The 24,995-nt window shown below is 44.0% G+C and overlaps 1 protein-coding gene across 2 annotated transcripts in view; it reads left to right on the forward strand.

Moving 5' to 3' along the window:
- CASP7 (caspase 7) overlaps nt 1-17,460 on the forward strand; it is a 30,476-nt gene extending 13,016 nt beyond the window's left edge. Inside the window, exons 3-7 of one of the 2 annotated variants that reach the window (XM_038578837.1) lie at nt 10,118-10,254; nt 10,713-10,841; nt 11,589-11,764; nt 12,156-12,285; nt 15,880-17,460. In XM_038578837.1, the coding sequence (XP_038434765.1) occupies nt 10,118-10,254; nt 10,713-10,841; nt 11,589-11,764; nt 12,156-12,285; nt 15,880-16,103 (796 nt within the window). In that variant the 3' untranslated portion in view covers nt 16,104-17,460. The remainder of the gene's footprint in view (nt 1-10,117; nt 10,255-10,712; nt 10,842-11,588; nt 11,765-12,155; nt 12,286-15,879) is intronic. The other variant, XM_038578838.1, reaches the window with a different exon arrangement.
- Nucleotides 17,461-24,995: the final 7,535 nt, after the last annotated feature.

Consider the following 24,995-nt stretch of genomic DNA (forward strand, 5'->3'; position numbering starts at 1 on the left):
ATTAGGTGTCAGACTCTTGGTTTCCACTCAGGTCATGATCTTCAGGGTCATGAGACCGAGCTCCCACATCAGGGTCTGTGCTCAGCGGGGAGTCTGCTCGAGATTCTCTCTCCCTCTTCCTTTGCCCCTCCCCACCTAAAATAAATAAGTACAATCTTAAAAAGAAGAAGAAGAAGGAAGAAGAAGAAGAAAGAAGAAGAAAAGTACTTTGAAACTAAGGCTCCTGGGGATCCCTGGGTGGCTCAGTGGTTTAGCACCTGCCTTTGGCCCAGGGCATGGTCCTGTGGAGTCCCGGGATCAAGTCGCATCGGGCTCCCAGCATGGAGCCTGCTTCTCTCTCCTATGTCTCTGCCTCTCTCTCTCTCTATGTCTATCATAAATAAATAAATAAATAAATCTTAAAAAAAAAAAAGAAAAGAAAAGAAACTAAAGCTTCTTAGTTTAGAAGGCCTGTTGCTTCCCCAGGACACATGTGGTCACAAGTAAGAGATGTACAGTGTGGCCCTGCATGTTCAAACTCCGAGCTCGCTGGAGTTCTGGGTGTTGTCTAGCATGCACCTGTTGTGGAGAATTGCTCTGCCTTTCCTCTGAAAGTGGAAAAGATAAATGCAGTGACTGTAAGAACGCGGGCCGTCCTGTTAGCCGTTCTAAGTTCTGGAGCTTGCAGCCATAATACAGACATCAGTTCTAGGCTATTGAAAGGGAATTCTGTTCTTGATTTACCCCTGGCTGATTTTTTTTTTTTTTTAGTCTTTTATCAAAATATTTTTCTTTATTTATTTTTCTTTCTTCCTTCTTTCTTTTAGAGAGAGAGAGAAGGCAAACACAAGCAGGGGGTGGAGGGGCAGAGAGAGAGAAAGAGAGAGAGTCTTCAGCAGGCTACAAGCCCAGTACGGAGCCCCATTAGGAGTTTGGTCCTATGACCCTGAGATCATGACCTGAGCCAAAATCAAGGGTCAGTCGCTTAACTGACTGAGCCACCCAGGTGCCCCTTTTATCAATTTTTATTGTCAGAGGTCTCTCTATTTCATTTTCAAAGGGGAGGAGGGAAACGTGTATGTAGATAAGTTTGGGGGAAAGACTCTTTCTCCCTAGCATATTTTAAGCAACTCTGTTTCTCAAAGTAGGTGTATGTTTGCAAATTTGAATTTCAGAAAAGAATGTACAGAGCCAAGTTTCTCTATACCTGAGGACAGCAATTGGTTGGGTTTGCCTAGAGTAGCAGGTGCTGCAGCTCCTCTCTCTCAGTTTCACACCCTTCTACTGCCCAAGACCTTGAACCAGGAAGTTGAGAAAAGCAATGTTGAAACATTGCTTAATAATTGTTTCATTTTTATGTGTCCACATTTTCCTCTTTGCATGTGGAGGTACAGTAACTGCGAGACCATTCACTTTACTCCAGACCATTAAAAAAGTTTATATGCCTTATTTGAAAATTAAGGCCATTTGGTCCACCTTTTCTTTCATTTGTGTTAGTACCTTGAGCACCTTTATAAGGAGAAAAATAACCCAAAGAATTTGAACAGTGATCCTCCACGAAGTCACCTCCTATTTTTGTTCATTTACTTACATATAATTTTCCACTTTTGCAATTTCCACGTGTACTGTTTTGCCACCTTTTGTAGACTGGCACTTTGGTGGGTCACCCACATCTGCATGCTCATCACTTTAAATAGCTGTGTGGGATTTTGTTCTTCTGATACTCCGTCTCTTGCTTAGCCATTCCCCTGTTTCCATGTTATCACTCTTAAAATGATGCTTCTGGCTGCATCTTTGTGGACATCTGGGGTTCCCCCCACCCACTTTGGATTCTATGCTCCTAGAAAGTCACTTTGTCCCTAGGGAGCTGTCCCGGGGTGGGGAGGATGCAGCAGTGTGGAGCCTGGGCATTTCTGCCGGTCAGCAGAGAAGGGGAGGCCAGTGTGACTTTCCCAGCCTCAGTGTGAATGGTCCTATGGAAAACTCTAGCGTGCAGTTCACTGCTGATTCAGTCACGGGCCTTCAGGGCTGGGCGGGCTGTTCCAGTCTGCTGTCCCCTGCTGAGCCCCGAGCATGTTGAGTTTTTATTATTACAGAGAAGAAGGAAACTCGCTGCCCATAGTTGCTGGGCGAAGCCTAGTTCTGATGCACAGGGGGGTGCTTGCGGATGGAGACACGAGGTACCACCTTCACTCTTTCCTTTCCTCTCTGCCTCACTCTGTGACTTGGTATGTCCGGACTGTCGGGGATACCCGCTGTTAAAATGTTGAAACCATGAATGAATCATCCCAAAAATATTTAGACAAAGCAGCTACGAAAACCAGAGCTCTAGTTCCGAATGAAACAGCCCTGGGGAAATGTGTGCCTGGTGGTGTGTTTACTTTCCTGCTGATGAATGTCTGCAAACAGATAGAGCTTCTGGGGATCCTATTCATGGAGACGTTTTAGAAAATAAACAGTAGCAGGTTTGCATGTTTCTATTCCCTTCCGAATATAGAAAGGTATAATTCACATTTCCAGCAGCCTAGGGGATCCTGTAAGAGGATAAAACCTGTATTTATCCACTCCGGTGATGGGGAAAATTATACTCACACCCAGAATGGATTGTAAAAATTCATTGTGCACTCTCTGAGTTTTTTTACTTCTTCATAAAGTAGGCAGAGTATTTTTATCCTGTGATGTTTCCTGGTATGAGTTGCTGTAGGCTCTCCAAGGATGTCTTTTTGTACAAATAACCATCAGAGCTTGGTTGTAATTTTTTTGCCTCTTGACTTTGTTGAAATGACTGAGTTGGCCTCACTCCGTGGAATCTGAGGTTTAAAAAAAAAAAAAATGGGTCTCTAACCTAAGAAGTTAGGATCATCTAGTTTCTTCCTAATAATCAATGCTGTCATTATCTGTGTTCCTAGCAGAGATTTGAGCTTATCTGAATATGTCTGGGAAGAGAAGATAATGGCACTTGCTCCTACTGGTGAGGAAACGCAACACCTAGAAACAAGAAAGATGGTTAGGAAGCATTGCAGTAAATTAACCACCCATTCCATTTTAGCTCACACTTGCGAACACTTGCTACGTTGTTCTGCTAGGCTATCATGGTTATTGCACTCTTGCTTGTCTGGCCCAAAGAACAGCGATTTTATGGCCAGATTTTTTTTTTTTAATCTGTAGCCAGTTATGAAACACAGGAGCTTTTAAGAGGATTTAGAACTTTTAATTCACTGTTCTGGCTTACCATGATCCTTATCCTTAATAGCACGTTTCAAAACACATGTTTCTTCTTCTTCTTCTTCTTTGGCATAGTAATCTTGGCCAAAGTCTTCATAAGGTGAAAAAGGTCAAGATAAAAGCTGGATTTATCAGCAGAGAATTAGCAAAGGCAGAGGAGAAGGGGTGGGGGTGGGGGGGCAAGCAAGCAGGTAGAAATGGGAAATAATAGAATCTGACTTAAAAAATACCATGGCCAGCTTGTATTTGCAATGTCTTTCTGTACCCCTCATCTGTACTTTGCAGAATAAATGGGATAGTGAGTATTAACAGGCTTCGTAAAGCATAAAACATTACACAAATATTATTGATACTTGTTGCTGGTGACGTAGGGAAATGGGAAGTGGCTCTTCCACCGTTTGCCCTCTTGGTCAGATTCAGGAAAAAGGCTGGTCTCCATTGACCTAGTCCAGGAAGAAGCTCATGCCCTCCTTTTTGGGGTCTGTGCCATAGCAGTGCATACATGTTCCAGGATCTTCTGCAGAAAAGTCATATGAACTTAGAACTACAAGAATGACTACTTTTAGAAGATCTTATCTTGAGGGGTGGGGGAGGATCATCAGCTGAAGAAATTTCTCATCTGGATCTTTGAAAGCTTCTTAGTACCCTTCTCCTTCCCCACCGCTGGGCAAACCTGCTGTGCTGTGGACTGTTGCCATCTTCCTGCAGTGGCTAATTAATTAGCACAATCTCTTTGGAGCCCTTGAGGCCCTCATTCCTGTCCGAGGGCAGTTGTTTATCTGATGATCTGCTTGGCCCTGGCAATTGATTTCCAAACAGACAGTAACTCTTTATAAGCTGCTGGCATTAGGATTGCAAAGCTTCCCTCCCCGACTCTGAGTTACTGCGCCACCAGGGCAGTGCAGGGGACTCTCCAAACACTGTGCAAACAAAGGAGAAGTGGGGGTGGCATTGCATGCAGGGTGGCATTTCCTGGAAGCATTTCGGTTGTGCTGTCAGAGTAACTTCAGCTTCAAGCTCTGTGTGACTGCCCTCCCAGGAGACGTTGCAGGTTTCACAGACAGTTGTAAATCACACCCATGACCCCGCATCCAGTCTCGCTGCTGCCCAGGGGCACCTTCCACCTTCCACCATGTATCTGGTTCCACCTCCTGGCCATGAACCAAAGGTACCAAAGGCAACACCCACATTGAAAGTGGCCTTTGACAGGAGGGGGCAAGCTAGCTCTCTGTCCTGTGCAGGGGTCAGCAGGGGAAGGTTAGAGTCTAGAGGGTCCACACAAGGGTTCATGGGAGGCTTAGTTGGTAAGTGTCTGCCTTCAGCTCAGGTCGTGATCTCAGGGTCCTAGGATCAAGTCCCACGTCAGGCTCCCAGCTCAGCAGGGAGTCTGTTCCTCCCTCTCCCTCTGCCCCCGTAGCCCCTGGCTCATGCTCTCTCTCAAATAAATAAATAAAACCTTAAAAAAAAAAAAAAAAAAAAGAGGACCCAAGAGGTGGGAAGACAGGCTAGTGCTGAGGCCCTCTGACATCAGAGGATGTGAGCATCTCCAGGAAAACACACAGGCCTGGCTCTGATTCTCTTAAGTCTAGGGTGAGGCCCAGGAATCTGGATTTTAACAGAGGTGAGAACTACTAGAATAGGGGACTTGGTGTTGGACCTGTGAGTGAGTCTGTGCTCTCACCCCTGTCTGGCTTTGTGTTCTTGGACAAGCTAATGTCCTCTTTTCCTGTGAGATGGGGCCAGTGCCTTACAGAGTTATAAAGACCATTTGAGGTCATGTGTACATGGTAGTGAGGATTCTGAAATGGTACTTATTATGACCATATTTATGGCTGCCGTTGTTACTGAGGTGGAGAGGAAGCAGCAGCCCAAAAGGCTAGGGAATCCAATCACATGTGAAATCACAGTGAAAAACAGAATCACGGGGTCTCTCAGGAGCCCTTTCAACGAGTGGCACAAAAAAGTAGGAATCCAGTAATCTCCAAAATAGGCCAGATAATTAAATCCATTTGCAGCAGGTGATGTTTAACTACTATATAATTTTTATTTTAATCCTTTGATTAGTTAACTTATTCACATGTACTAAAAAGGAGATACAGTCGAATTCTTCCTCCATCCTGCCACCCTGGCCCCGGCCCCCTATTACGCAGGGGACCACTCTTTATGATAGACAACAAATACCATTAGTAATAATAATAACATTTATGTACTATCTGCTCCAGGCCACACACTGTTCTAAATGCTTTGTGACTATCAACTTGTTCGTAAGCTGTGAAGCAGAAGGTGTAATTTTGTCCTTTTTACAGAGGAGGAAGCTAAGCATAGGGAGGTTAAGTAGCTTACCCATGATCACTCAGCTGTATGGTGCCATCGGGTTTCAAAGACCAGCAGTCCGGCCCTGGAATTAATGGGTTTATCCATTATGTCACCTTTCAAGAGTCTTTATGCAAATACAAGCAACCATAAAGATACAATATTCCCCCTTCGTTTTCCCCCAAAGGATAATACACAGTTCTCATTGTCCTGCCCCTCTGTTTTCTTTCATACTGAACCTACATCTTGGAAATCCTCCCACATCAGGACATAGAGAACTTCCTCCTGCTTTCTTGCAGTACTATGTTAATTTGACTAAAGACCCTCCCCTTCATGGTTCAACCTGGAAGTAGAGGCTGAAGTGGATCTTTGCAGCTGTCCTGCACGTCATGATGGAGTGGCTAACTGGACAAATTTTAGGTCTGCCAGCCAGCTCTTTTAACTGAGACATGCTATTAAGGTTCACCATTGGAAGTAAGAGCAGCAGGGGGAAGAGGGGGAAAAAACTTACCAGTCCACAAGTGTTTCCAAATAGCATTAGGTGTCACACACAAGAGGAATATTCATGCAAAACCCCTCTCCTGTGTGCATGCAGAAGCAGCAAGCAGGAGCTACCCTTGAACACTTGTCTTTCAGAAATCATGTCTCTTCCTAAATGTGACACTGTACTTCATATCTCTGCAGCAGCCTTGCAGCCAGAATTGGCAAAATGGAAGTAAAGGCACTGCTCTCGTTGGGGTCTTGAAGGAAAAGTAGAACAGAGAGGGTGCTCATCCCTGGGGGAGAGGGTGCCGGAAGCCTCACAGCTAGTAGGTGGCCAACTCTGATCTCTCAGACTCTGATTCTAACACAATGTATCTATCAGGCGGTGGGCTCCAACCCACTTCTTTTTTTTTTCCTGGTGCTTTCTGCATCTTAATCATTTCTTCCTTGTGTTTGTCCCTCCAGTTACGTGCTTTAACCTGATCACAGGGATTGCTTCCCCAAAGTTAAGCTACAGATGGAGTTGTCCCAAGGCCAACTGTAGGAAGAAGACAAAGCTGATGCGATGGACGTGACTGCTCCCTAAGACATATCTGTGGTCTGGGAAGACCCAGGTTTAGCAAAAAGAAGGAAAAATAAATATGAACTGACTCAAATCCGGAAAGAGGAAGCAGATGCTTATTTCATTTTGAAAAATGAGGGTTCAAATTGGGGGCAGGCTAGGTAAGGGAATTCCCTCTCTTTTGAAATACTTACCAGGAACAAGAATCACACATTTCATATTCAATTTTAAGGTACTTTTTATAAACATGGGAAGTATTTTCTTTAAAGTGTGTGTATCTTATTCCCCTTTTGGAATCCTTTAAAAAAAAAAGTGTTTTCCAAATCTATTCTGGTAGAAGTGGAGTCTTTTTTTCCATGTAACTTATAACCAACCCTGTTTTTCTTATAAAAGATGCTCACTGGTTTTGTTTTGCTCATCATTGTGGATGGGCTAGTGACAGCTTTAAAAAAATCACAGTGTGTTTAGTACTTGGATGTTGTTGTACAGTTTCAGAATAATTCACACTGCAGAAGATAGAAGTAGAGTTTTATCTCTTAAAGACTTCCAGCCTGTTAGACTTAATACTAGTCTTATTAGGGTCTTTGAGTGGTCTTACATTAGCTAAAGACCTGTCAGGAGGAAATGAGAAAATGCAGGGAGAATTTTAAGGGCCTGGCAAATGTTAGTTGTTATTATAACCTATAAAATGGGTATAATTAAGTCACATTCACGTCCTTCAGAGGCTTCAAGATTTTGTGTGCATATGAAAGACTACGTGCAGGGATCCCTGGGTGGCTCAGCGGTTTAGCGCCTGCCGTCAGCCCAGGGTGTGATCCTGGAGTCCCAGGATCGAGTCCCACATCAGGCTCCTTGCATGGAGCCTGCTTCTCCCTCTGCCTGTGTCTGTTCCTCTCTCTCTCTCTCTCTCTCTCTCTCTCTCTCTCTCTCTCATGAATAAATAAATAAAATCTTTAAAAAAAAAAAAAAAGAGTACCTGCAGATAATTTTCCACATGCACAGAGGACACTGTCAGTATGGGTTATTGACAGGGAATTCAGAAGTAAATCCTAGTCACCCCCCCAACCCCCACATGGCATATCCTTGAATGCTACAGAAGCTCACTTTACCAATATTTGTCCCCTCTGAGCTTTTATGGAGGCCCAGGAGAGGGAAAAGACTCTACAAGAGTATTACTGCCCATGAAATTGGCCATATTCTTCTGTGACGGTCACAGAAGGCTCTGTTTTCTAGGACCTCCAAGGAGGTCAGTGCTCTGTGAAGGGTCTCATGGGCAGATATCTGAGTCCCAGTCCAGTGCTTGTTTGTGCTGCCTTCCTGGGGAAAGAAAATGTAGGGAGGAAGAGTCCAGAGAAAGTGGAACAAATTGAGGCTATTTCTCTTTTAAAAATCCGGTGATATTACAGAAGGATGTTGGTCTTGTAAAAGTGGAGGATAGAGTGGGGTTACAGTTGAAGAAAAGCAATAAGCAATCTGGAGATTGGACACACAGAGTCACTTTGTAATCTAGACCCAGGTAGGAGGGGTAACAGCAAAGGCCATGTCCTTCCAGAGATTTTGAGAAACTACTACAGGTGAGATTCAGTGAAACTCAGAATGAAATGCCCACATTTGTCAGGTAACAAGCTGAGTTTTTATTTTCACCTTCTCCTCCCAATGTTTGACCAAAATTTTGGCATCATGCTGGACTAGTCTTCTGACAAATGCTCTAGGTGTGGGGCTCTGGAGCACTGACGTGAGATGCTGATATCACCTGGGGCCAATGTGGTGGTCTTTGCTCATCACTACCTGGCCGACCTTGAACAACCCCTGCCCCCCTGTGGACCTGTTTCCATAACTGTAAAATGAGGCAATGCACTTGATGCATTCATTCATAGAACACCTCTTTTTACCTCTAATTCCCCTGACTGGAACCTCTTGTACGGTATTTAACAGAAGTGGCAAGAGTAGACATATTTGACTTGTTTTTGACCTTAGAGGGAAAGCATTCAATGCCTCCTCACTAAGTATGATATCTGTGAGTTTTTCATAGTTACCCTTTTCAGGTTGCGTTAGTCCCATTGTAATGCTAGTTTACTTAGCATTTTTATCATAATAGAGTATTGGATTTTGTCAGTTTTTTCTGCATCGGTGGAGCTGTTTAGGTGGTTTTTGTCCTTTATCTTTGTCTAGTAATATGATGGATTACATTAATTGATTTTTGGATGTTAAACTAACCTTGAATTACTGGGATTGGTCACACTTGGTGATGGTGAATAATCCTACTCGGAGATTGCCAGATTAGGCTTGCTAATGTTTTCTTAATGTTTATATCCAGGAACAGCTGGATGGCTCAGTCGGTTGGGCATCCAACTCTTGATTTTGGCTCAGGTCCTGATCTCAGGGTGGTGAGATCAAGCCCTGTGTCCAGCTCCATGCTGATCATGGAACCTGCTTAAGATTCTCTCCTTCTCCCTCTGCCCCTCCCCACTCACATGCTCACTCTCTCTCTCTCAAATTTTTTTTTAAATTTTACATCTATTATTCATAAGGAATATTGGTCTGTAGTTTATAAAAAATATTTATTGAGCAACTTATGTGCCAAGCATTGTTCTAGGGATTGGGGAGTCAGCAATTTTTCAGAACAGAGAGAAAAATCTTTTCTCTCATGGAGTTTACATTCCCCTGGATGACCAGCACAGCTGCTTTCAGCTCACATTCTGACATTTTTTTCTGTGTCTGCTCAATGATGTTGCGTGTTCCAGCCTCCATGCCAGGCTTCTGGTAAGCTGGATGGCCAGCGTCTGGAGATTGGAAGGGGATGACTTTCTTTTTTAAATTGCTCTTCCATTCTTCCCCCTTTTAAAGTAACCACTTCTCATATGAGGTGTCAGTGTTCTGACTATGAATTCTTTTATCCAATATGATAGTCATGAGATTCATTGATGGGGCTTCGTATTGTCGTGGTTTGGTCACTATTACTGTTATATGCTATTTCATCATATGCATATTCAGCAGTTTATCCATGACACTGTAAATGACATTTGAATTATTTGCTGCTTGGGGCCCTTGCTGAACAGCACTGCTGGGCACATGTGTAGATCAGTTTCCCTTTTTGTGTTTGATCAACTTTAGGATGCAGGGATGCACCCGATCTATGCATGCGCCCAGCAGTGCATCCCTGCACCCTAAACTGCTGTGCCACGGGCTGTGTTTAAATTCAGTTTGGGTAGATTCTGCGAGTTTTCAACAATGGAGGTAAAAAGTAGGTTCCCACCAGCAAGGAATGACATAGCTCCAGGTGCTATAAACAGCTCCAAGTGTTACAAACACGTTGTAGCCATCCCAGCCAGTATGCCCCAGGATCACACTCTCTCTGGCATCCAGTAAAACAAGGCAGGAGATCCTGTTCATTTCAAATATGACCAATTAAATGGAGCCATCTGCCCACCTGGGGCCTTTCCTCACAGGTGGTACAGCTTTCCTGGGCACCCCTGCCATGCTAGCAGTGGAATCCAGAGGCCATTTGTGTCCAGACATCCTCCACGGCCCCTGACTCGCTTTATATTTTCCAAGTAGGAAGAAGAAAAATGACTCCGGGAGATCAATCAAGACTGCCCAGGACCAAGTGCCTACATACCAGTATAACATGAATTTTGAGAAGGTGGGCAAATGCATCATCATAAACAACAAGAACTTCGACAAAACAACAGGTAAATGTTGTGGGCCAGGGCTAACCTTTCCCGTTGCCTTCAGCTTGTATCAGACTTCACTTAGAGAAGGGTTGTGCCCACCTGCTGTGGCAGGCAACACCCTGCCTGATGCTGTTCATGGCCCGGGAAGAAGGCATGAGGGACATCGGGAGCTTCAAGTCTAAGGTCCCACCTGGTGCATGAGGTGATGGGGGATGTGAACAAAGGGCTAAGAATCAAGGGGAGCTGTTTGGCCTTGCTGGGAGTAGAGGGTTGCTGTGACGAGGCTCACCTTCTGTGGGCAGGCTGGATGACCTTCTCCTTTGAGTTTGCTTCTTATTTCAGTTGCTCATGCACACAGTGACCTCGGGGGAGCATTTACACCAGAGCCCGTAAGGCTACACTTAGTGCCTTGACCAGATGCTGCTGGCAGGCAGGTCTCAACCAGGGATGGCTCATCCTGCGCTTCCTTCCCACAGGGATGGGCGTCCGAAATGGAACGGACAAAGATGCCGAGGCTCTTTTCAAGTGCTTCAGAAACCTGGGTTTTGATGTGGTCATCTATAATGACTGTTCTTGTGCCAAGATGCAAGATCTGCTAAAGAAAGGTGTGTGTGTGTGTATGTCTCCCCGCCTCCCACCCTCCCACCTCCTCCCTGCTCCGGGACGGAGCAGCATGCCCCTCTTGGGAGGGTGCCTCTGTGGGATGGAGCGATTTCCGCCTGGGCACCCTTGCCTTCCTTAGGGTTACTTGGGCCCAGGCAGGGGAGCTTTTCAGGAAACTTCGATCTCTCCCCTAAAAAGATGAAATCAGTGCCCATGACAGCAAGCGATAGGTTTGGTATCTATAGAACGGTCTCAGTTTCAGAAAGGTAATTCATAGAAGAGGAACAAGTCTGTATCTTCCTGTCTAGAACACAGCTGAAAGTGTCAACTTTTCCCTGGTGGCAGATAAATAATCTGGCAGATAAAATAATCATATATTTAGAAGTACCTTAGGTTTTAGAAAGATTTTATAGATAAGGGAATAAAGGTACAAAGTGGTGAAGTCACTTGGCTGGCATCACAGACCTAACAGACAGCAGGGCCAAGCCCATCAGCACCCCTAGATGCTGCCTCCCGAACCCCGCCCACACATGGGGCGCACTTCCTCAAGAGGCAGCACCGTCTTGGTTTCAGACTAAGTGAGAATTCTACTTCTCTCCACTGGTCTTCCTTCTCTCCACAGAGGTGCTCCTTCCCCTGCATACGTGTCTGACAGTCGGTGGCCACTGCCAGTCTGGGAGGGAGGACCCTTTGGAGGTCCCATAGGACTTTTATCTTAACTTTTCAGTCCTCAAATTACTTGCTTGCAGCCTCTGAAGAGGACCACAGAAATTCTGCTTGCTTCGCCTGCATCTTACTAAGCCACGGAGAAGAAAATCTAATTTATGGAACAGATGGCATGACAGCAATAAAGGACTTGACCGCCCATTTTAGGGGGGATAGATGCAGAACCCTTCTAGAGAAACCCAAACTCTTCTTCATTCAGGTAATCACTTTTCAAAGCCAAATACCACTGCAAAAGATAAAAGAGTACGGAGTGATTACAGAGTGACTTGGGTTCTAACACTTTTACACATGTAGGTGCAGTTTCGGTGGAGGATGGCAAACTTGAGTTTTGTTTTTCTACCTCTAGATGCTTGGCATCTGTATTTGCATCAGATCACCAGCTGTGAAGACTTCTTTAAGACACTGCAATATTTTCATTTGCTTTGTTTGCTAATTTGACACAACCTTTGTCCATTATTTACTTATTTATCAAATTCTCATTGAGCTGCTAGCACATGCCGGGCACACCCCTCAGCACTGGGCCGCGGCAGTGAAGAGCACACAGGTTCCTGTTCCTGACTCCACGGAGTGATCTTTGCTTTGGTATTTAGGCTTGCCGGGGGACCGAGCTCGATGATGGGGTCCAGGCCGACTCGGGGCCCATCAATGATACAGATGCCAATCCTCGATATAAGATCCCCGTTGAAGCCGACTTTCTCTTCGCCTATTCTACAGTTCCAGGTATCAAATCCATTGCCTGTTAACCAGACCATGCCATCCCACCATCACAGTGCAGGCTTGGGGCTATATTCATTTGCTGTTGCTTCAGCGATAAACTCCCCAAAACATAGTGGCTTCACAGAATTCCAGAAGGAACATTCTGGAGGCTTTTTCCAACATGTTAGAATTCCCTAGTTTGTCGTCCACTGCCTCTGACCACAGCTGGGAAGGGTTCTCCTCTTTTAAGGACTGCTATGATTAGGTTGGGTATCCCACCTGGAATACCCAGGATACTCTCCCCACCTCTCATTTCCATAACCGTGATCACATCTGCTAGAGTCCCTTTTGCATCTCAGGTAACATTCACAGGTTCTGGGGTTACGGCATGGACATCTCTAGGGACCATGATTCTGCCTACCATGGGGATGTGTTCACTGTTCTCTCCAAGTAAGCTCAATTCTTAGATTTACTACCACTATTATTATTGGTCATAGTAAGAACAAACATTTCTATAGCACTTGACATTTTATAGAGTGTTTTCCTATCTCTTACCTCATATCATTTCTATAATAATTGGGAAGTTAGGAAAGGCATTAGTATCTTAATTTGACAGATTTAAAAAGAAAATGAGCTTGGGTGAGCTTCAGTGATATGCTCCAGGTCACATAGAAATTTCTGTATACAGCTATGGCTATAGCTCAGACCCAGATTCCTTTACATTGCAGCCCAGAAACAGGCACCAGAAAATGCCAGGAATGAGCAAGCCTACTCATTTCCCAAGTTCCCATGTTCGCCTTAGTTCAGTGGAATTCCTTCCTTTGTTTTAAGTAAAACCTATCACTTAGAACTCCCTCACGTGGGTAGTAGTTCTGTAGTAGGTCTTGGTTATAATAAATTGGTTAGTATGTTTGGAAAACCGACTCTGGCAGGATCTACCGGTGGGATTTCATAAGAATGACAACTTCACAAATTTTAAGGATCAGGACACCTGGGTGGCTCAGCAGTTGAGCATCTGCATTTGGCTCAGGTCGTGATCCTGGGGTCTGGGGATCGAGTCCCACATCGGGTCCCCACAGGGAGCCTGCTTCTCCCTCTGCCTGTGTCTCTGCCTCTCTCTGTGTGTCTTTCATGAATGAATAAATAAAATCTTTAAAAAAAAAAAAAAACAAGTTTTAAGGATCATGTGAAAAAATAATTTGGTCTTCCTTCTCTCAAGAGGGAAGCAGTGTCATGGGGGCATGAACCTGGATTAAACAAACCCAATGGTAGAGCTATAGGCACTCTGAGCAAAGTGTGGCAGAGGTAAAGGAAGAAGGGTGAACTCTAGGGAGGCAGTAAGAGAAGCTTTCCCAGAAAGTCCCTGTAACTGAGTCATGAAAAAAATCAAACAACAATGGGAGGGAAAGATGGTTTACCAAACAGCATGCCGAAGGGTCAGATGCCCAGTGCTTTGGTAACACTCAAAAGGCCGGATCACGGGGTGTGTTAGCCTGCTTGGGCTGCTGTAACAAAATGCCACAGACTCAAGGGTAGGAATACATTTCTTACAGTTCTGGAGTCTAAGAAGTCCACGATCAAGGCCCAGCCATTTTGGTTTCTAGTGGAGCCCTGCTTCTTGGCTTGTAGACTGGCTACTTCTAGCTCTGTCCCCACAGGGCAGAGAGATAGATGGTGGAGGTGAAGGGAGCTCTCTGGTGTCTCTTCTGATAAGAACACTAACTCTTTTGGATCAGGGCTCCACCCTTATAACCTCGTTCAACATTAATTACCTTCTAAAAGGCCCTATTACTTCTAATAGTCCCATGAAGGGTTGGAGCTTCAACATTTGAGTTTTGAGAGACACAGTCCATAGCACAGGATGTGACCAGGTATGGCATGGATCAGACCTGGATGGGTAGGCAAGGGGCCGCATCTTGGTGAGTCCTCTGTGCTATGAGGAGCTATATCCTGAGCAGCCTAAACTTCACCCTGATAAAGAAGTACAACGGAGCTATTTTAGGTAGGAGAGCCACAGGATGAGTTTGTGTTTCAGGCTGGTTCCCTGGAAGACCACGTAGGTCAGGGGTTAGGGGACATGAGGGCAGGGGCAGTAATGAAATGGTTGGCAGCACAGGACCAACCTCATCAGTTATTTTACAGAATGAGATGAGTTATTCGAGCCCCTCTGCAAGCGAATTGCTTTCTGGTACATGGGGCTTAAATCCCCTCACTGGTGGTTACCAGTGCTCAGTGCTGCAGGAAGAATTCTAAGTGTGCCTCAGTCACTTTACCCACATAGGTCACTCCTAAACTTACTGTACATCTATTCAATAAGTGATTGTTATCAATTATAATGGTGTTGACTGAATCTCATCAAACTGGTGAGACCACTTGGCAGTAGGAGCACAAAGCACAGCTTATCATGTAAGCCAAATACAGCTTGATTTTATTTTATATGTTCCTTTCCACCTGGGGGTTGGGAGTGATGGAGTCTTCCCTTGACCATCACCAGGTCCGTGGTGCTCACACTAAGATATTAGACAGTATGGTCTCTCTCCAGGTTACAGTCACAGCACTGTAACCAGAATATCCAGACTGAAATAATAACTAAGACCCAGAACCCAATTCGGCCTTAAATTTCTTCCAGGTTCTGATCAGCCCTGCTATAGGTCTAAGGTGCTAACAGGGCCTTGATTTTTTCCCTTATTCACCTCCTTCACCATATGCCGGTTCCTTTTTAGACTCTTTCAGAGTCAAAGATGGGAAGAGAGTTAGGGGAAGCTCCAAGTTGCATGGTTACCTGGCTTCTTGTGCTCTGTACCAATGAGATGATTAAAGCTGGGTCCTTTCTTCTTGGGCATGTTCTCGAATCCCTTGGTTTCCTGTGTCTTGCATCTCCTGGACTTTGATTTGCATCTCCATCCCTGGCTGTGTATTGTGATTCCTTCCTCAGCTCCTGGGAATCCTCCAGGACACTTGACTAGCCTCTTTATGCTGAGGTCTCCTTGTCCCTCCAAGAAATCCTGTTGGACAGACAGAGCGGAAGCTTCTTCTGGCATAGACCAGATGTGGTCCATGAGAAGCACACCCCTTGCCCTTATGGTGTTGGCCTCAGAACAGCATGCTCTCTTGGCTTTACCCCTAAGGCAGTAGGTGATCCAGCCACCTCTCACTGCCAGATTTCTTCATAAGGAGTCAGGCTCCAGTTCTGTGTGCCCCAACAACAGGAACACATCTCAAAATTCTCTAAGATCTCTGCAAATTCTTGGAAGCTTGGATTAGAACGTAGCTCTCACCTCAAAGGGCAGTGAGGAGTTCCAGAGTGCCGGAGTGCTTTTCCAGCATTTCCCTTGGAAAGCTCCACGTGCCCATTTGTCTCATCCACACTTAGGTATTTGATGTGTATCATTCAGGAACATATGTGTTAAGCATCTCCTTGCAGCCTTCTAAACTGAAGATGTTTGCTCTCTGAGCACACCAGCGCAATTCTCACTGGGAACTTGCAGGAAGAGAAGAGTAAGATAATTTTGGGAAAGCAGATATGAAGGCCCCATACACTGAGAGCCCATTCCTGGTGGTGCATGGGGCAGCGGCCAGCTCAGCTGATCTGATCTTCTCCTTTCTGTCTTGTTGAAGGCTATTACTCATGGAGGAGCCCAGGAAGTGGGTCCTGGTTTGTGCAGGCCCTGTGCTCCACCCTGAATGAGCACGGCAAGAGCCTGGAGATCTTGCATATCCTCACCAGGGTGAACAACAGGGTGGCCAGGCACTTCGAGTCCCAGTCGGATGACCCCCACTTCCACGAGAAGAAGCAGATCCCATGTGTGGTCTCCATGCTTACCAAGGAACTCTACTTCTGAAAAGATAACCATTTCAGGGATGCATTCTTGCTGAAAAACCATGGATCATTTGTTCATGAGTCTTTTTTTTTTTTTTTTTTTTTTGATGCTTTTGAAATACCTAGAAATTCTAAAGGTTTTTAATTCAGGAACATTTATTGATTCAAAAGGAAAGAAACTTTCTGGTGCTGTCTTATGTTTGTATGTTTTCGGAGACTCTCTCTCCTTTTTTTTTTTTTTTTTTTTTACAATGTATCCATTTGATGGCTTTGTAATTTCTTCTTAAGACTAATTTTTTGTTTGTATTTATCTGCTTATTGTTCCATGTAGCACATACAACAGAAACAACCTCCACAGACTCTTGGCTGTGTCCACCATGATTGGTGGTGACACGGTAGATGGGGTCTACTTGGCAAATAGCATTGCAGGGCTGAAAAAAAAAAACAGCATCTGTTCACCAGTGTTGCAGAAAGTGGGTAGAGTGTGATTTGAGTGATTTTTCATTGGCTTAGGACAGATTCTCATGCAAAACTTTCCAGATAAAGGGAAAAAAATGTTAATGATTCTAATATGTATCAAACAGGAAACAGAAACCATTCCAGGTGTTTCAGTAGAGGAAATTTAATAGAGGAAATTGACCACAAAGATGATAAAAGAAACCCCAAATAAAAGGAATCTGTTACCACTTAAGGCTATGAAAAGGTGTGGTCCCCTTAGTCTAGAAGCTGGGGTAGCCCACGGAAGTGGCAGCATGGTGGGGGCCTGGTAAGAGCCGGGACCACCAAGGGATTGTGGGAATTGGAGCCATGGCAGAGACAAAGCCCCTGCCTGAGTTGGGGCAAGACCAGTTGAGTCAGATGTAAAGAAATACCGTGGCTTCATCTCTCCTGCCCTCGACTCTTCCTCCACCACCTTACCTGGAAGCCAGCTGACAAGCGCCTTGGAAGCATGATGTCCTGCAAATACAGAGCACAGCAAAGCCAAGTGAGGTGAGGCAGGAGCAAGGAGTGGGTATCAGAATGGTCCATAATGTGAATATAAGTCAACCTATTCCCTGAGGTTCAGCGATTCCTCCCTTCAATCATTTATTCATTGAATTGTCCGATAATCTCCGTATTGACCACTATGTGCAAAATAATATTTTTTAGCTTTGAAATCTACCTGGAATTTTTTAGATTATTCCAAGCCTTATTCTGAGTAAATTTTTTGTTACCCCTAATTCTCTATGTGGGAAAAGTTTATGGCAAAGATTTTTCCACTTTGTTTTCAAGGTTACCTTTTGAATTCTTGATAAGTTACGATTTTATTCTGGCCTAATAACTGGTTAACACACAGATGTTCATATTTATTGATTAAAAAGTGGTTGCTTAATTCCTAACCTGCTCAGTTTGCTTTCTTTTCTTTCTTTTCTTTTTTTTTTTTTTCTCAGTTTGCTTTCATTCTAAAGTTTTTTTATGGCAGTAGAAAAAATGGGAAAACGGGATAAGGATTGACCCTCACTGACTTGACCTCCACACAAAATATAATTCATGTCTCTTTTGAAGCTGGAACACTAACAGAACAGCAAGTCAGTCACTTGGGAAACTAAAATTGTTCACGTAAAGGGTTAATTAACTTATAAAGCTGTTCACAATGGGCTACCATTTATCTTCTTTCAATAAGAAAACTACTTTACGGCCAGTTTATTAGATCTGTCTCTGGTTTCCTGCCATCTAAAATATCCAATTGTACAAAATTTAAGTGCAGATCATGAATCAACAAGCATCCACCCTACCATTCTCAGAATTCATCAGCTGTTCTTTGGAAAACAGACTATCCTATTAAAGGAACCTCTTGTAGAAATGAATGTGCCTAAGTGCATTGTAACTGGAAGTAAAAATTTTAGTACTCTAGTTATTTCCCTTGTAAACTTCATTAAAGATTCCAAGTGTCAGGGTATTGGGTTTCTTTAAAAATTCTCTTGAGCAATCATAGGTATTGAGCTCACAAATAATATTCCTTTGTGTCCTTTATTTTTTATTTTTTTAATAAATTTTATTGTTTATTGATATTCAATTTTCCAGCATATAGAATAACACCCAGTGCTCATCCCATCAAGTGCCCACCTCAGTGCCTGTCACCAGTCACCCCCACCCCCCCGCCCACCTCCCCTTCCACTACCCCTAGTTCGTTTCCCAGAGTTAGGAGTCTTCCATGTTCTGTCTCCCTTTCTGATATGTGTCCTTTAGACCAGAGATAGAAGTGGCTGTCAAGAAAGAGCCTTCTTTGAATACTTCACTGGGCAGACACTCTTGTTTATCAAGATCAGAGATACTGTTCCAAGTTGAGTATGTGCTTAGTCACTTCTCCCCTCTTAACCTTTCTGATCTTTTTGTAAACCAAAATTCTGATACAAACCCAGTCTGGTGAATACATGTTCCTAGTTCTCTTTCTTATTTAGAACTCAGCCTGTCCCGTACCAGAGGAACCAGCAAAGCCCTGCCTTGGCTTGGTGAAAGCCAGTGCAGGTGGATGTTATCCTCGCGAGCATAATGGGCTCATAGCTGGGCTTCTGTTTTTCTCTCAAGGTACCATTAGCCTATTTTAAGTGTTAGCTCTTGATACGTTCACAGTCAGCCTTAGACTCCACCCTGAGCCTTTTCCTTGAACAAATTTCCATAAACCAGCTAAGCCTATTGTGTTTATGAATTGCCCAAAATAGGCCTCAAAGTACTGGAGTTCAGTGTATTCACATGGTTCAAAGCCTCCAGGAAAGGAAGGCCTCTCTGTGAGAAAGAAGACAATGTTTTCTGGAAGGGCACAGGCCCTAGGTGACAAATCCTTTATCTTGTCCAGTCTTGCAGCTCATTGCCTGAAAATCTTGTCACCAAATACCCTGGGATCCAAAGATTGCCTTTGGACTCCCGAGGAGCACACCCTACCTGCCTTCTAGTTTTTCATCTTTCATGCCCTTTCCCGGCAATCATGTGGCCAAGTGAGATGCTGTGGTGGTCACCAAATTAAAGCAGGAATTTATCTGTGTCATTAGCAGGGAGTGTAGTAGCAGTAGGCCAGGTAGCACTAACTTCCGAAGGAATGTGATCCTTAAGAGGTCTTCAAAGATACTCAGATCAGACGGTTCTTTTATATTGCTGGCCTTGTAGATAATGTAGTATCTTGCAGCATCCAGTGTGTGCACAGTGTTGTCAGCATCCCCTGGGAGCTTGTTGGAAATGCAGGATCCCGGGTTCCACCCCACACCTGCTCGACACAAATCTGCACTGTAACCAGGTCCCCAGAGGATCCAGGTGCATGTTACAGCTTGAGAAGCTCAGTTCTGAATTCTTAAACATTTTTGCTTCCATTTTGCACTTCTGAACGTGGAGCTGATCATATAGAATAGGCCTAAAAGGAATTAGTGAAAGAACATGTATATTTTGAAGCATCCACAGAAGACATGTTTTTAGGCATTGCTAAACCTTCATATCTTCTTGTAAGCGACATAATCCCCTGAATTTACATGATAGGCTTTCTATGCTCTCCCCCCCCCCCGCTTTTTTTTAAAGATTTATTTATTTACTCATGAGAGAGAGAGAGGCAGAGACACAGGTAGAGGGAGAAGCAGGCTCCATGCAGGGAGCCTGATGTAGGACTTGATCCCGGGACTCCAGGATCACGCCCTGAGCCAAAGGCAGGCTCCAAACCGCTGAGCCACCCAGGGATCCCCCTTCTCTCCCCCATTTTAAGTGAACCTTCTGAGCAACATAATAGGACTGCTTATATGTTCTCAAAGTGTCTTCAAATATGAATTGCAGCCTTTATAATGTCCACATAAATAGGATGGGATTAAGGGAGCCAATCCTTGCATGTTTTCATTGGTGCAGGAGCTGTTGTGCATTGAAGTCTCAGAGCTTATCTCCTCCCACCTTTCCTCAGAGCCCAGGTGGACACCAAGAGAATTTTAGTTCTCCCTGCCGGTGTGTCCTCAGGCCATAGATCACCCTTTGATAGACCTCAGAGCTTTCATTTTGGATCAGATGGCAAGTAATTATCTTTGATTCATAAGTAATTAACACAAACACACCAAGAACACATTTGGAAGGCCCCAGCTACCACCACAGTGCTCATGTGGACATGGAAACCCCATAGCTTGCAGGTTCATGCATGAATAGTCATTAAAAATCACTTGGTCAACATTCAAAACCACAGAAACGAAATATGATGAGTTGGCTTTGCCATGAGTTTTGACTTATAACGCACTATAAACCTGTATGGCAAGTTTCTAGTAAGTTTGTTTTAAGCATTTAAACACAAACTATGTCAAATATTTAGATTGAAGCACATGGTGTTATGGCTGCAGATATACAAGGCTGAGCACCTCTTGGGTTTTGATGGTCTGACCAAAGTAGATGGCATGAGGTTCAGGGAGGATTTGGGAAAGAGGAAAATATAAACAGTCTGACAGTTTTGGTCTAAATTGCTGATTCCAGCTTAAGTAGTTCAAGCATGTCTCAACCAGCATGGCATTATACTTATTTCTTAGGATCCAAGATTAGCAAGGTGTTTTAACCATTAGTGTTTAGAAATTTGGTTCTGAGTGCCATCTGAGTTCTAATCCCAGCTCTGCCATTTGACTACTTAATATTCATGTGACCTCAGGCAATCCTTCAATTTCCTCATCTGTACATGAGGGTAGTAATATCGTGGAGATTAAAGTATGTGAAGTGCTTATTAGCACAATGCCTGGCACAAAGCACTCAGTAGAAAGGTACAGGTCAAAGATGGTGATGATGATAATGACACGAAGCTTGTAGAAAAACAAGAATGGAAGATGCTCCACTGGACCCTCTATTTCCCCTCAAGGACTGTTTCTTTGATCATGTCTTCCTGTCTATGCCTTTCAAAGTGAAGTCTCGCAGAAGTGCAGTGATGACACCAAAGATTGATTTATGCAGCAGCTGTTGAAAGAGCCCCACTAAGCACCAGGTGTTGTATTAGGGGTGAGGCTAAAAAGATGACCAAGAAATGATGTTTTCCCCAGAGGAGGTTAACAAATCACTCCAATAAAATAGGAGCTGTTTTGTGTACTTTACTCCAGAATGCAGAGGAGGGGTGTTCCTTGCTTGGAGATTCAGAGAGGGGTTGCTGGAGGAAATATCTCCTACTCTTTCATCCTAGACACCCCTGAAAGGCTGAGTGGAGGCAGTACAGAAGGAAAAAATTAAGGTCAATGGATAGAAGATGACTTTTTTACTTAAGAGATTCTCAAGCTTTGGGTACCTGAGGATCCTGCAGGGTCTGTGTATGAAGCAGATTCGTGCACCCCATCCCACTCCCATTGTAATTCAGTATTCCTGGGACGGAGACCAGGAATCTGCTCATTTAACAAACTTGCCTGGATATCCTGATGCAGGTGCTTTATACTGATATCAGAAAGCTCCCTTGAAGATCACAAGTGGCTGCAAAGCCTAAATTAAACAGCTGGAAAAAGATCACCAAAGAGCCAGCAATGCCCTGGCTATTCACAGACCTAGCTATGCAGAGTCTTAATCAGCTCAGGTTGCCATAACTTCACCATGAAGTAGGTGGCTTAAATAACAAACATATATTTATCACAGTTCTGGAGGTTGGGAAGTCCAAGATCAAGTTGCTGGCAGATTCCATGCCTAGTGAGAGTCGGCTCTCGGTATCCTAGATTTCACCTTTTTGCTGTATCCTCACATGGCAGGAGGGGGAAGAAGCTTTTGGGGATATCTTTTATGAGGGCACTAATCCATTCATGAGGACTCTACTCTCATGATCTAATCAACTCCCAAAGGCCTCACCTTCATATGTCATATTTAGGGGCTAGGATTTCAACATATTAATTTTAGGGGGACACAAATATTCAGTCCATAACACCTGGCTAGCCATTTTACCCCAAGATTGAATGGCAAAGGATCAAAAGCGCAGGTGTGCTCAGGACTGGAGAACACTTGTCCAGGAACGTTGGAGGCGATATAGGAGCTTCAGGGCCGTGGCAACTTTTGAGGAAGCCCATGATGTGCAAGGGAGGAGCGGACAGTACACAGCTTGCAGTGGGTGGGCCCAGGTGCACTGCTTCTCCAGCTAGTGTAAGCAAGCACACTCTTTCCTCTTCCTCTCCAATCACTTAGGCAATCATTTCTAAACAGCATAGGCCACTGATGTTTTACCTCCTCCAGTACATCATGGGTACCACAATGCAAAATGCTCCCTTTGACGACATTACTAACATGTTTAAAGGAACTTTGCTCTACAACACCTTTCATAATTAGTATTAACTGGATTAATGTTAAGTAGGGAAGGGAAAAAATAATTTTCAAGTGAATGTTTTTTATACTAGGGTAAAGGACCAACTTAAAAGCTTAGGAAAACCAGCTTTTGCAAATTATCTTTTCTGAAGCCTCCAGCTGCATTAAATACTGACAGTTTTTAAGCACTGAGATGAAAGAGACAAATTCTTTTTCTTTTGTGTTGCTAATTACAATTTTGCTTAGCATTATGAAGCCTGCTTTCCTCTTGAGACATTTGCCAGCATACATTAATTGCACAAATATTTACAGACTGCTAAAGCACAGGGGCAGCTTATACCAAAAAAGATATGGAACACTTGAAAAAAAAGCCTCTCTGACACATGACATTTGTGGCCAGCTACCCAGAATCAGTGTAAACTATTTGCCCCTTAGCCTCAGCAAACGTGTTTAAAGAACATTGTCTCTGGGTTGATTTAGCATTTACTTGGCTGGCAACAGCCACTGAAGTCTTTATTCAAAAGCCTCCTCTTTCTCAGGGTTAAAAATAAGGTTTCCAAAAATGTATATTCATCTTATGGATTGCTATTTTGTCAACACTTAATCTATCGGGCCACCCACATGGCACGGAAGAGGTCTATCCAGGGGTTGTTCCAAATGCCAGGGGCTTCAGAAAGCTAAGCTGAACAAGCTAGAAGACTTGACTAGCAACTCCACAAGGCTCCTAGAACCACCTTGTTTTCCTAGCATGCTAGTTAAGAACAAAGAGTCTGGAGTCAGACAGCCCTGTTCCAATCCTAGCTTTGGCAGCTTCCAAGTTGTATGACCTTACAGAATCTCTTAACCTCCATAAACCTTTTTTCCATATTAAAATGCAAATAGTCCTAAATAGGTACCTAGGAAATGGTATCAACCTCCAAGAGCCATGAAAGGAGGAAATAAAATAGTGAATGCAAAGCACTTAGCGCAATGCCTGGCACACAGTAAGTACTGAATAAATGTCTGATTGTGGGTTTTTTTTTTTTTTTAACCAGCCTAAACTTATAAATAATTTAGGCCACAGAAGGAGAAAGGAAAAGGGGGAAAAAGGAAGTGTGAGTGGATTCTAATATCCAGAAGAGGCTCTTTCTGAGGATAATGGCTACCTATGCAGAAATGAGGAGAAACGTGGGCAGGAGCTCAAGCTGACGAGTCGCTAGGAGATCACAGGAAGGCAAGAGAATGGCATAGCCACCAGCCTGAGCCTCAGAAAAGGAACAGGTTCTGAGTGTACAGATGCCCAGTAAAATACAGGGTGCCTAGGTCAGTTAGAATCTCAGAACAATTTTTTTAAGCGTAAGTATGTCCCAAATATTGCGTGGAATATACTTATATTTAAAAATTACTGTTTACCTGGAATTCCAATTTAACTGGGCATCCTGTTTTTGAAGGGTTTTGTTGTTTTTGTTCATTTTGCTCTATTTTGTTCTGTTAGTCTTGTTTTGTCTTTGTTGTTTTATTTGTTTTGCTCACTGTGGCCGCCCTGGCCCTAACTTTGCAGACAGCTGCTCCAGCTGCCATCACCTGCTCCTGACCCTGAATTCCCACCTCCCAAGGAAGTAGGGAGGAGTCCGAGAAATCATGTGTGAGAAATGGCTTTGCAAACTCCAAAGAACCATAAAATCATGATTTTAAGACATTGCCTTCCGTGGGCAGCGTTATGAAAACTCTGAATCATCAAGCAAAAGCCGGGTCTTTGTAAATTTAAGGAGACGTATGGAAAGTTCCAAGGAGTTTGGGGAGTGTACTCAGAAGGGGAGGATTCTAAAGACCCCCATGAGAGGGACTAGATGTGATGATTCTCAACCGTGGCTGCACCTGACATTCACCTGGAGCACTTTACTAGTCCCCGGGCGGGACCCAGACCAACGAAGCCAGGATCTCTGGGAGTGGGACCAGGAATCAGTGTTGTTCAACCCTTCTGTGTGATTCCAACTTGTAGCCGAGCTTGCAGAGCAGTAGTAGACTACACCTGTAAAAGGGAAGTTGAACAGGTTAGAAACCTTGAACCCTGGGGAGTGTGCTAAGGGGTGTTACACCCTTTACTGTAAAGGGTGTAACTACCCCTAGGAAGGGAAGGAGGAAGAAAACTAAGAAAAACAAGGGAGGAGGGAATTTGTAAAGATAGGTATATTCCATCTGCTTTAAAAAAATTTTTTTTAATGTTTTAAAGTAAGTACTGGGGCACCTGGGTGGCTCAGTCAATCATCTGCCTTCCGCTCAGATCATGATCTCAGGGTCTTGGGATGGAGCCCCATGCCAGGATCCCTCTTTGGCAGGAAGCCTGCTTCTCCCTCTCCCTCTGCTGCTCCCCCTGCTTATTCTCTCTCTCTCTCTCTCTCTCTCTCTCTTTCTCTCTCTCTCTCTCTGTCAAATAAATAAATAAAATCTAAAAAAATAACAAAAATAGAAAAAAATTAAGTAAGTACCAAGAACAAATGAGAATGGCTACTTTTAAAACCAGAAGGTTTGAATGTGAGCAAAAAGTGGTGGGTTAGATAAGAAAAGCAGGTGAGAATTTTCTGTAATTAATCCACCAGCACCTACCAGCCACATACCCACTGGGAACAGTGGTCCCTCTCATTTGAGAGGGCAAAATGATCTGTTTGTGATTGAAAAGAGC

Source organism: Canis lupus, chromosome 28, assembly GCF_011100685.1.
Source record: "Canis lupus familiaris isolate Mischka breed German Shepherd chromosome 28, alternate assembly UU_Cfam_GSD_1.0, whole genome shotgun sequence".
In the NCBI taxonomy this organism is placed as follows: Eukaryota; Metazoa; Chordata; class Mammalia; order Carnivora; family Canidae; genus Canis; species Canis lupus.